The sequence below is a fragment of the Chlamydotis macqueenii genome, chromosome 20, assembly GCF_036417535.1.
Source record: "Chlamydotis macqueenii isolate bChlMac1 chromosome 20, bChlMac1.mat, whole genome shotgun sequence".
NCBI classification, from domain to species: Eukaryota; Metazoa; Chordata; class Aves; order Otidiformes; family Otididae; genus Chlamydotis; species Chlamydotis macqueenii.
Window position 1 is genome coordinate 7,484,942 of NC_141575.1, and position 12,286 is coordinate 7,497,227.

A 12,286-nucleotide genomic window follows, 5' to 3' on the forward strand; every position below is an offset into this window, starting at 1 on the left:
TTGCTTTTTATTATTTTAAGTTGTGTAAGGACTATAATTGCTAAGAAATGAATATGGAAAGGTATTTTAGAATACATTGGGTGGTAAAAGAAATTACGGGGCTTTTGACACTGGTGGGGCGAATGAACAGCAACAAAAATAAACTAAATCTATCTGAACATGCCGTTACTGATTTTTATTATTATTATACACAATTCCCTAACTCTCATCAACATATAGCATGGTTGTATCTTTTTTGAAGATAATACTATTTTATGCTCTGTGGTTTAAACAAGGGCACACTTATGTAGCGTCTTTCTTCCAAAGGTGAGAGGTTAAAATCTAGTGACTTAAGAAATTTAACTTCTCCCCCCAACTCCAGTGACAGAATATCCGTTTCAGTAGGAAATGGGAATCCTGCGGAACCAACTGATAGGGTGTACGGGTGAAGAAGCTATTTTTGTTCATAAAGAACTTCTCTATGGCATAATAAATTTCCTCTGTGCTGATGCAAGGATATGTTGATTCGCTCAAAGGTGCGAAAGAGTTGCTACGAGGTAGGGCCTGTTCGATGGAGACAAAAGGAAGAAAGGAAAATACCTTCAAGAATTTGTGAAAAATTAGGAGAATCCTCAATTATAAAATACAAAATATTTAAGGGAAATGGTCACTGGCCTGTCAGACACTTATGATGTAAATCAGGAGAGTAGGAAGTAGCAGTTAGAGAAGTGGATTTGAGTGAGAAACTATTTTCCTGGGTAACACACAAATTCAGGGTTAACTGATACATCTACTGATTGAAGCCTTTGCCAGTCAGTGGTGGATTTGCTGTCTTGCTTCGTGAACTGGAAGCCGTTCCCTGTGTGGCTGTGGATGCACAAGCAGTGCTTACAGAAAATGGAACCAGTGCGGTAGTTGTTTGTTTTTTATTCTCTCAGAATGTTTGTTTTTCATGTTGCAAGGGTATTGTGACCTTATTTTCAAAACTAATGGGACAGCTGATTGATCTTAGAGGAAAATATTTTTTTTTCCTGCAATATTTGTTTTTACTTCCTTTACTTGACTGTTACATGTGAGCTACTAGCTCCTCATTTTACTCCATGCCTTTTTCAGACTGATTCTGCTTACCTGCCCAAGAAGTCCCGTCTGCCCGTTCTCTTAAAATCATCCAGGCCGTTAGGAGAGGTGCCTTTGAACTCCTGCACGCAGAAGTCAGATCCAAAACTACAGCATCATCCCAGGGCACCTTGTGAAGGTCTGGAAACATGTGAAGCACAAAACAAACAATTTCAGGCACAAACAAATGGAGAGTTATTATTGAACAAGTCTGGAACAGAAGACCTTCAAGAAGAGCCTGCAGAAGAAAGCACATCAATGAGAGGTAAATAAAGAGCAGAGGTAATGACTTGTAATGGGGCTTGAAATAGTGGCTGCTTTGCTTGTAGTAGAAGGTAAAAACAGATCATTTTTACATATGTACAACGCTCCTTAATCTTACAGTTTTCTTGGGTAGGCAAATATATGTACACACACACTTTCTTCTTTTATCTTTGCCGCCTGAATGTAAAACAGCTTTGTATGGAATAGGCAGTGCTTTGTACAGATAAAGCAGATAATAAATGGCAGTTTCACAGAGTGCCCACACATGCACACATATGTGTCAGTGTTTAGGTAAATGAAAAATTTCCTTTATAGGATGCGAAGTCTAATGAAAACTGTCTGTAACGGAGACAGGAGAATATAAAAAATACTGTATTTGTTTATGCTGCATAAAGAAGTTTTTCCAATATTCCCCGATCAGTCAAGTCATCCGTATCTGTTTCCAGTGTGGCTGGGTTAATTTAAACTCAGCTGTTGACAAAGTATCTGGATCAGCAAAGTATGACAAATTGTAAGGCAGAGAACAATGGGTATTATTAGAGATCTGGTGTGGTAAAAAAAATTAAAATGCCCTTAGCACTTAGATTAAAAACTGAGTAGAGGTGTAAATGATAGCTGGGGGAAAGGAGAGGTGTAAATATAAGGAATAAATTCAATCAAGTACAAGTGAGCCCCTGGCAAACACAGAGGTTGCAGAGGCTTTGTTGATGATAAGGTTCTTGTGATAAGGGACGGGGATGGCACAGCTTCATTGTGAATACTGAGGTTGGTAGGACTGCATAGTAATTAATTTTGGTACCAGTAAAATCCATGGAGAGTTCTGAGAAGGGCAGTGCTTTTGAATTGGATCCTGAAATGAATCAGAACCTGTTAGGACTGCAATCTTATGATTTCCTTTCCACACTGATTTCTTCACCCTGGTAACAGCTGTACTGCACACTTAGTAATTCTGCGACTTAATGCAATGGGAGATTGCCGATTAGTTTATGATCAGTGCTCATGTTGGAGAAACTTCTTAGCCTTTTCTCTAAGCTTAACATAGAACGTTTTAAAATGCACTAAAAATTGAACATTACATTACAAAGGAGACTTGCAAATGTTTATCTACATGTGTTGGTAGGCAGCCTTTCCAATTCACAGTCTCAGTAGTTATCGTTATAATTAGTTCATGTATTTAAAAAATATGTGCAAACACTCTTTCATATGACCAGTAATGTTTGTATTTCAATTTCAATGTTTGTGTTTGTTTTCAATGTTTGTGTTTCAATTTCAATAGTTGTTATTCCATAGATTATTTTCCTGTTCCAAATTGTCAAAGAACCAAGTTTGGATTTCTGGGGTGGTTTTTTTTTTTTGTTGTCTGGTTGGTTGTTTGTTTTTTTTTTTTTAACTGCCCCCACTTAATTTTGCTTTTTCAGTCATTACTGACTTCTGTTTTACCCTCCCCCACTATTCTCCAGTTCACTCATTGCCCAAGCTGGATAATAGTGAGGTCCAGGTGGAGTTGCAAGGTGTTGATCCGGGTATGGGGCGCAAGAATGAATGTGCTATGGACAAAAGTCAGCAAAACTACCAAGGTAGAGCACTTATATGGTATAGTATTAAAAACGAACAAACAAACAAACTTTTGTTTCTTCTGAATTGTGCAAAATTGTAAATTACTGCAGGTAATTGTCTCCCTTGCCATTATTTGTGGGTTTTAATTCTCATTTTCTTAGCTAGTATGGATTAATTGCTCTCAGAATCCAAGTTGGTCTTTTAAGGGTTATGCTTTCAGAAGGGCCACAGGGATTTATGAGTCTCGTTTCCAGTAAAAATGAGTCGCGTGCCTAACTCTGATCTCTATTGCTAACGTACTCACTTCTCAACTCTTCTCTGAATTAAATGTTTGTTACTTATTGCTTCTGCATCTAGTTATGAACTGTTGGAATGAAGCAACTGAACGATAGAATTTTGCTTGTCTGAATTATTTGAAGGCATTCAACTAGGTTGAAACCTAATGGAAGTGTTTAATGAAAATGTAAATAGGCTTAATGCTGTGTGTTACGTGTTTCTGCATCAGCCATTGGTCTTTTTGGGGAGGGCTTGAATAACCTGGTTAACACGTGTGTAGAGTACAGGGGACATGCCCAATTTTGTAATTCTTTGTCACATCATTAATTTTATTTGTGTAACCAGTTTAATTGAAGCTGGTCAGTTGGTTTGCAGGATCCTGCTCTATGTACGCTCGTTGTATATGTGGACACACACCTGCGCAGAGAACTTAGCAGTTCTTCTTTAATTGAAAGGAGACTGCAGAGAACATCAGCTGTCCTTCATTTCAAACATGTTGATATCCCAGTATTGCAGCTTCAGTTTTTTCTGGCTTTTAGGTTATATTTGTTTTTATTCTCTTGTGCTTTGGGCTTTACTTGGTCCTTCATATCCAGCTGCCCACCACCCTCCTCCCCGCCCCCCCCTAAGCTTTTGAACTGGTTTAGAGCTTGAACTGGGCGTTCGAATTCTCCATGGAAACCAATTTGAAAGTATTAAGACCTCTGCAAGATCAATGAATGACTCCCAGAAGGGAGCTTCTAATTCGTAGTGATATTTTGCAGAGCTAATAGAAGGGGAAAATTTAATTTACTGGTAACCAGAAAGTAACCATTTCCTTAGATACTTACAGATACAGCCCTCAACATACACAACTCAAAACATAGAGTAGATGTAGGAATGTATAGCTTTTATTGGCCTGAATCTAGGGTGATTGCCTGATTTATGAATGGCAAAGGCAACTAAGGGATGTGCTGTGCATGCCAAATGAGTGCCAGTAAAATCTTTAACACCGAATATTTTTATGGAGTTTTTTAGAACACATTTTAAGTGAAGTTATTAAAGCTTCTTTTTCAAATTTTACTATCTTGTTGACAATCTTAAAATTCCAGTGACTTTATGCTTCGGTTGGTTTGGTAAAGATTATTGAAGTGAGGAGAAAAAGAATATTTACTTAGAAGTTTTAGGAAGAACCAATTAAAGTCATAGAGTCTACTTTTAAATTTCAGTGCCTTGTGTTTGAGATTATCAACTTTGTGGCTGGAAGGGTCTGGGCTTTGTTGGTATCTGATTCAGGATTGCATATAGCAAAACTAATTTTCAATCATTTGGGAAAAGAAAGCAGGTGTATTTTGAGTATTGTTTAATTGAAAGGTGATAAGGGATTTGAAATATTTGATGTGAAGTTGAATTAATGGGCAAATCATAGAAAGAGGTCAAAAGTCCAAAATTAATATTGTATCGTTTGTAATTATTCTGAATTTTAATTCTTTTATTATAGAAGTAAATGAATTCATTCCAGTGCTTTAAGAACAGAATGTCAGATAAAGAAATATTAATATTCACAGGCAAGCCTCCTGTTTTTCAGAAATGCAAAATCATCATAACATTAGCAACGTGAATACCCAGCGTTCATTAAAAGAGATAAATGAAGAGTTTTATTCCGTGGAACATGAGGACGTTGACTCAACTGCTGCATGTTCAGGTTCCAAGCGCCTGTGTTCTCTCAAATTGGATGTAACAAGTACAGATGCACTTGATGACTGTGAAGTCATAGATGATATAGAAGAATTGAAACAAAGAATTAATAATATGAAGTCTGAGCTCGAAAAGTACAAAATGTTCGTGTTTAATTTACAGACCTGTGACCAACTTTTATCCAGGGGTATTTCCAGTGTAGTTTTGAGTGACGCAGCCTTGCCCATGGAAGGACATGTTACGCAAGTGCAAGATAGAGCTATGCAAGAAATCCAAACGTTTTCTAGTGTACATCAACTGATGGATGGTGAGATCCACACTGAAAATAGGAATTCAGAGTCTTCAGAAGCACCTGGTACATGGACAGCACAAAACCTTAAGGAACTACTATTGGCAAATGAGGCAGAACTTGAAAAAGAGCAAATTGCAAATATGCATCTTGATGAAATGTATCATCTTCAGAAAAAACTGAGAGAAGCATCACCATCCAAGTGAGTAAAGCTATTACTGTTTGAGGTTCCTTTTTGTAAACAGCAATACAAAATAACACAGGAAAGTAATATGAAGATAATTTTATTCACATAGGAGCGTGTTGTTAGAGTAAGGCTGAATTTCACTGACATAAAGCAACTCAAACATTTAGTTAAAAGATGCTTTGAAGTACAAAACAGTATTTCTCTTACAACAGAACTGCTCCTCATAAGCTCACACCATCCTCTGTAACACTTCTGTGCCAGACACCGGTGTCTCTCTCCCCACACCTCAGGTCCAAAACTCTTTGCTGCAAGACATCCTCTCTGGAGCAAAGTCAGATCTCCACCAGTTACTCTGTGAGATGGGCTGACCTCTGTAATCCAAGTATTGCAGTTTTGCATCACTCAGGTTTTTTTTCAGGTGACAAGTGTAAGAATATGGAACATCCCATTTAAGATAAATGTTTCTGTGGGCAATTGGCTGGCAGATGCATGCTAGCCCTTCAGTTTGAGTGACCACACTTTATGCATAAAATAAAAGTTTGCACTCTAGTTATAATGTCATTTGCGATGGAGTGCTGTAATGCCTTCCTTTGAAGGATGTGAAAGTAGATCTGTATAGAAATTAATGACTGAAATTTTATAACATAAGCTCGTAAGCTGGAAAATGATTCTGTAGAAAGAAGTCTCTCTGTGATACAGGCAGTGGCAATACAAAGGAGATGTCTATATTTGTGTAGTGCAGAATAAATTCAATTGATCTGAGTAGAAATTTATATCCTGACTTGTGGAGTACAACAGTTTGGACACAGTGGTTGTCATGGTCATGTCTCTGGTAATAAACCTACAGAGATGTGCAGAATTTTCAGACTGGGTGAAACAACCAGCTCAGAAAGTCCAATATTGTGCTCCTGGCAGGAAATACATGAAGTCTTAGAAGAAGGGATAGCTCTGTCTATTCTTCCGTAGTGAATTAAAAAAAACCAAAACAAATAAACAAACAAAAAATCCCCAACCAGTTAGGAAAAAGACGTATTCTTAAAAGTTCTCATATACTTTAATTTGGCACCTTTGCATGCCATCCAGGTTATTTCCAAGCAGACAAAGAAGTCATCACTTCAGTTTCTGCCCATCTTATAAATGAAGCAGTTGAGTGAATGATAATAACCCACCAGTTATACCCATAAATACAAAACTCAACAGTTAGAGACAATACATTTCTCACTGTGGCTGTAAAAGCACTTTAAAAGAAAATTGAGTCATGTAAAATTATAGCTTGGGAATATAAGTTTAATTAACTATTTATTTACATTTAAATGTTATTTACGGTCAGAAAATAAAGATAATTTCATTTTCTCAGATACGATTCATTAGTTCATTCACAAGCTCGAGAACTCTCCTTTCAACGCCAACAAATTGAAGAGATCCACAGTGGTTGTGTCACTTACCATCAGCATCTGACCAGCCTTATTAAAGCTTTTGAGGAACTGCTTCAAGCCAGCGATGTAGATTATTACGTTGCTGAAGGCTTCCGTGAACAGCTGAATCAAAGCGTGCTATTGTTTGAGAAGCTAGAAAGGACATTCCTGTTTGGTAAGTAGCAGTATTTTGTTTATCTTAGCACATGTGTATTTCAGTTGTACAAAATGCAGTGGTTATAGTTTAGTGAAAGTTGAATTACAAGTAAGCTTCAAGATTTTCTACTTCAGGAAACAGCCCAGCTGACTTTATTGAGCCAAGCACCCGTTATCTCCTTTGAAGGGTTCTCATGGGCATGGTTCACAGCTGGTTTTTAACACAATCTGAGTTTAACTAACAAGAAAAAATTACAGGTTGCTGAAGTCTTTTCCCTAAAGTGCAGTCACTTCTAAGAAGGGTAAGCGCTGTACTTTTTGAGTGAAAGAAGAAATTATCATATAGTAGTCCATGTATGCAATTTTTTATGGCCAATGCCTTTAAAGAAACTGCAAGGAATCCTGCATTGGACAGTTGGAAGATAATATGTGCTGATTTGCACGTTATTGATATTCCTGTAGAAATAACAGAAGTTAAATTGTATGCAAGTGTGAAATCATCTGTCACTGGATGCACCAACAAAAAGAGCCATAGACTTCATGCAGAAACTCACCCAAATGGTGCACATGGAAAATTAAAATAAAGGAGGAGAAAGGGAAAATCTATTTGCTTAGAAGGCAGAGGAGAATAATTCATTTCAGAATTTTGAGTAGTTCGTGAATTTGAGACTGGTATTGCAAATCAGGGTGTATTTAAGGGTTTCTGTAGGGCATAATAGCAGAACAAGAGTCTACTGAGCAGGGGTCCTAGGAGAAGTCAACCAGAGAAGTTTTGTCCTGATGTTAGAGAAGGCAGAGTGCTGAATGGAGTGTATAACCAGGAAAGGACATTGTCATGTCTACCAGTAAGCAAAGCCCTTTTAATTATCAGTGAGACCTGGCATACTGTCTGAAAACCAGGAGCTTACACATCTGAAAATGCTCTTGGCCTTTGACTATTGACCCAAGTTCCCCCAGCTATTGTTTGGCAAAGCATTAAGTTGGAAAGGCAAAGCCTTAAACATCTGAGAAGTGGGACCGTATCAGAGGATGTATTATTCCTGACATTTCTAATTATTTTCCTAAGAGACCTGCATCTTGCTGCCAAACAGTCTAGCTGCTTAAGAAAAGCACACTATTTTTCGTAAGAGAGCTAAAATGTAACCATGTTTTGTAAAATGAGCATCAAAATCAACATTGGTCACCTGAAGGAAGAGTCTCTCATGCATAGTGCCTTCAGTCCTTAGGCTGAAGGAAGTTAGTGACAAAGGTACGCTAACATCAGTAAAATTCAGTGAAAGACCTTTTCCTATCCTCACAAGTGTTGTTCTTTCTGACCCAAACAACTCGCAATACTTCCACAGATGCCAGCTACAAAACTGACATTGTCAGCAGAACACATGAGGTGGCCTGAAATAGGGACCCTGACCCCTCTGTCTTCCTGAAATTGGCTCTAGAAGATCTCTTGTTCAGAAACATGCCGGGCCCAGCCGTACAATGATCTGTGTTCTTCCTTTCATTAAAGATAGTGGCAGCGTGTTGCAGTTTCGATTGCTCACATAAAGGAGTTGTATATGAGAAAAAGGTATTATGGCTAGCGTGCCTTCGCAGCGTAATAAAAGATTGAGTGTAGTCAATGATTTTGGTGGCTACAGAGATTCTGTGCATTACAAATGAGAAGGCTGTGTAGTGAATAAACATTAAATGCCTTTAAAAAAAAACCCCAAACCAACAGATGGTATCCTATATACTATGAAAAGTCACTGACAACTGAGACAATTCAATATATCTAACACAATGGTGTTGCACTGAATCACACATTAAAATAAAATGATGTTTGTAGGGTTGTAAAGAACATCCAGCGCGCTAAGAATTGACTGTAAAGAAGAAGCATAAACAACCGTCTGTCTCTGCATTTCCATCCTGACCTTCAGTTCCCTCCCCTGAAATTTCAGCTGTGCAATTCTTGCCTGCCACTTTTGCTTAATTGCACAAAAAATTTAAAATATGAGGAGCCAAGTTGACACCGTGAAACTCTTATTTCTGTATTCAAATTAATGTCAGAGTTGAGGTCTCCTGCACTGAGCTGTGCTTGTCCTCACGCACTGTACCACTGAGGATATTGCAGGAAAAATCCTGTGTGTGCCCCTTTGTTATGGATAACTGGTTAGCCTGACTCTGGGTGGACAAAATCCAAGTGAGATGGAATTGTTTTTATATTTCTTTTTATTGAAGATGTAATGGCATGTACCTCTAATCCTTTTGCCATCTAGCACAATATTTTATATCTGTATGCTAACTAAAACACCAAGGCTATAAAATCTGACACCTGTGGTACCTAGTAATTTTTTTTTAACTCCATCAAAAGCTATTGCTTTGTTGCTGGGCTATAAATAATTTTGCTTGTATACAGTATTTGACATTAATACACACTGTTGTGAGTATCCGTTGACTTCTCTAATTTCTCATTAATTTACCATTCTGTATTTAAATAGTTTAAGATGGAGGGGAAAAAAGTATAATTCTCAATATCTGTTTTTAATGTTTCTGCTTTGCAGGAGAATCAATAGGTACAGAAGTTACGATACTTTATGAATTAGCTCAAAGGTAAGAATTGAACGTTAACAAACATATGATTGGTTGATAAGTTGATAAGGATGCACAGTGTTTTGTAGCACAGCTTCCACTGTTTGCTTTTTGAGAGGGCTTTGCAGATGTTGCCAGTTCTGTTAACATCCATTTTGTTAATAAAATATCCACAGAAAGCAAACTGAGGCTTTTTTTTTTTCTCCGCTTCTCAGCAAACAGCTGAGATACTGAGAGAAAGCATCGTGGTACAAAGATTGTTCCTTTCATGAAGAAACAGAACATGTACTGTAATGCCCTGTTGTGTCATGTTCAGATGTTATCCCAACTGCAGCTGCTAGGAGGGTTCGTCAGCTGCCTTTCTGTTTCCGTGACCTTGGGGCTGGCTCGGAATCACTGAAGTACGGTGCTGTTGAACTTCATTCTCTAAACACCCTTACGCTGAAGGTGAAGAGAGCAGGTGGTGTTATGCTGCGTGTGTTGGTTTTATGCCAGCCTGGGATTCTTCTCTGCTACAGAAATCCTCAGCTGCCTGTTCAGGGCAGCTTGAGGTCCCCCGAATGCGAAGGTGACTACCTAGTGCTGGAACATGAACTCTAGGCTGGAGCTCTGCTGATTATTCCTGCTGACTTCAGTGAGATCTGAATTTCAGTCCTGATCTGTGCCTCTGATGTGTAGGGGTTTGTCATGTTCTGTTGCATAAATTCACTTGCTTTACCTGTGTCATGTAAATTTAACACCATACTCCCTGTTCATGCTTCCAAAGTAATAAAACAATTTTTGTATTTTAAAATGTTTTGTTTGGCATGAAAGGGGTAATGAGAAGAATGCCACAATGTACCAGCAACTGAAGGATGAATCGCCTGTACCATCTGCTCTTCAGAGCTTGTCTGACTTTGATTTGTCAGAAAAGTCGTCTCTCGGATCACCTGAGCACAGGCATGACCTGGAAGGACAGCATGGCACACTGGTGCTTCTGCCAAACAAATTTCCCCCAGGTAATTTTTTTCCCACTGAAGATTCGCTAGATATTGGGAAAATGTGATAAATAAGACACAAGGGAACTAATTAAGAAATAATGAAGAGTGTTTGTCTGCTTCAGCTTTCCAGTATCTTGCATAATCATTGCAATTTCAGTAATAAGGCATACAGAGGTGACAAGATTTGAACTACCTCCTGTTTGAAACAAAATTAACTATGATATTTTGTGTCTTTGTTGTTTTAGACTATCATCTTTTACAGTACTCCAGATGGTCTTTAAATAGACAAGTTATAAGGGGAAAATAGACAATTGTCAAGGGATTATTACATTGAAAAAAAAAGATATTTTTCTAATTTTATAAAAGCCAGTGTTGTGTTTCCTTGAGAACTGTAAGTGCTGCATAATTAATAAGTGGTGTCATGTTTGACCTGGATAGTTTCGCTGAGCACAAGTGATGCTTGCAGTAGTTTGTTATAGGCAGCGATGAAAATTTAATAGCTGAGATAGCACGTACTGTTCAGGAGAAAAATATTGCGGAGTAAACCAGGAGCGTATGACATGGATAAACTGACAAATAAGACAGTGACAGTTAGAACAGATAAGTTCCTGAGCAGAGCTGCAACTTACAGGCAATGGAAGAAAAACTGTGGAATAGCAAAGCAAGAAGGAAAAGGTACGGTAATGAAACTTGATAGACAGATTTATTTATTATGGTATGAATTGTGTAAGTCAAAGCCAGGCTTAATTCAGAGTTACTTTTGAAAGCTTCCTGTTGTTATAAGGAAAAATGTGTACTATTGGTGTGTTGAGCCTGGATGTGAAGCTGCATCGCAGAACTTTGGATTCATTTCCCAGTATGGGGAACGTTTTAACTAGATAAAATTGTTATCTACTACAATTTTGTAGGAAGAAAAAATTTAAAGAGCCTTAAAACTGCATTGTTGTTTAAGTTAAAATGTAGAGTAGGAGTTCTCACTAAGTGCATGGTTTGGGTACTATGTGGAAAAAGACTTGTTGGAGTGAGATATTTAATGTCTGACACTTTGAACAGCTCTGTACTATTTTTTAGTATTAACACGCATTATATTTGACAGAAGTACACAGCGTAAAGGAATACAATCATTTACTCTAAATAAGAAGTGGTCTCTTGGTTTATTTAGAGTTATTAATGGAGCATCTGCAAGAAATTCGAATCCTGAGACAGCGTTTGGAATACTGCATAAAAACTAACGAGAGACTGAGGAAGCAGCTTGAGAGACAAGTAACAGACAAGGAACTAGATCAAGGTGAGAATTTATTTCATGGCATATTAAATCCACCTTTCCTGCTTAAAGCCTGAGGGATCAAATGCTGCTGGAAATGTTTTTGTGTGCTGTTTTGAACAAGCCACACCCCTTTACAGCTGGAAAATGATGTGCCTTTCTGTGAATACTGCTGCATCTTCAGCACCGTCAGCAGACACAGCTTTTCCATGCTTGTAGAGTGGCATAAATACAGATCTAAGTGCCTCTTCCTGGACTCCATTGTTTAAAGTGTATCCAGTGCCAATGCACAAATCTTTTGGGGGATACAGGTACACCACACAGCCTCAAGCCTATGATGGCATGTATTGCTAAGAGAACAGGACTACCAGGTAGTTTTATGCCATTTGATGGTATCATGGTGGAACTTCATCTGGAGGATTGAAGACTCTTCTGTTATCAGCAAATAGCCAACTTTATTTTTTGCCTTTGGGATATCTTTATTGTTGTAATGGTCTTGGATTTTTAGGATGTCATCATCCTGTTTTAATTCTCTGCCATGTCCAGCCTGGGACAGTTGCA

At 38.0% G+C, this 12,286-nt stretch overlaps 1 protein-coding gene across 5 annotated transcripts in view; it reads left to right on the plus strand.

Moving 5' to 3' along the window:
• The window catches only part of CDK5RAP2 (CDK5 regulatory subunit associated protein 2), a 78,675-nt gene that overhangs the window by 48,528 nt on the left and 17,861 nt on the right, over nt 1–12,286 (plus strand). For 4 of the 5 annotated variants that reach the window (XM_086763512.1, XM_086763511.1, XM_086763513.1 and 1 more), the window contains 7 exons: nt 1,093–1,360; nt 2,820–2,936; nt 4,760–5,360; nt 6,703–6,935; nt 9,454–9,502; nt 10,295–10,479; nt 11,624–11,749. In XM_086763512.1, coding sequence (XP_086619638.1) covers nt 1,093–1,360; nt 2,820–2,936; nt 4,760–5,360; nt 6,703–6,935; nt 9,454–9,502; nt 10,295–10,479; nt 11,624–11,749 — 1,579 coding nt within the window. The remainder of the gene's footprint in view (nt 1–1,092; nt 1,361–2,819; nt 2,937–4,759; nt 5,361–6,702; nt 6,936–9,453; nt 9,503–10,294; nt 10,480–11,623; nt 11,750–12,286) is intronic. The other variant, XM_086763514.1, reaches the window with a different exon arrangement.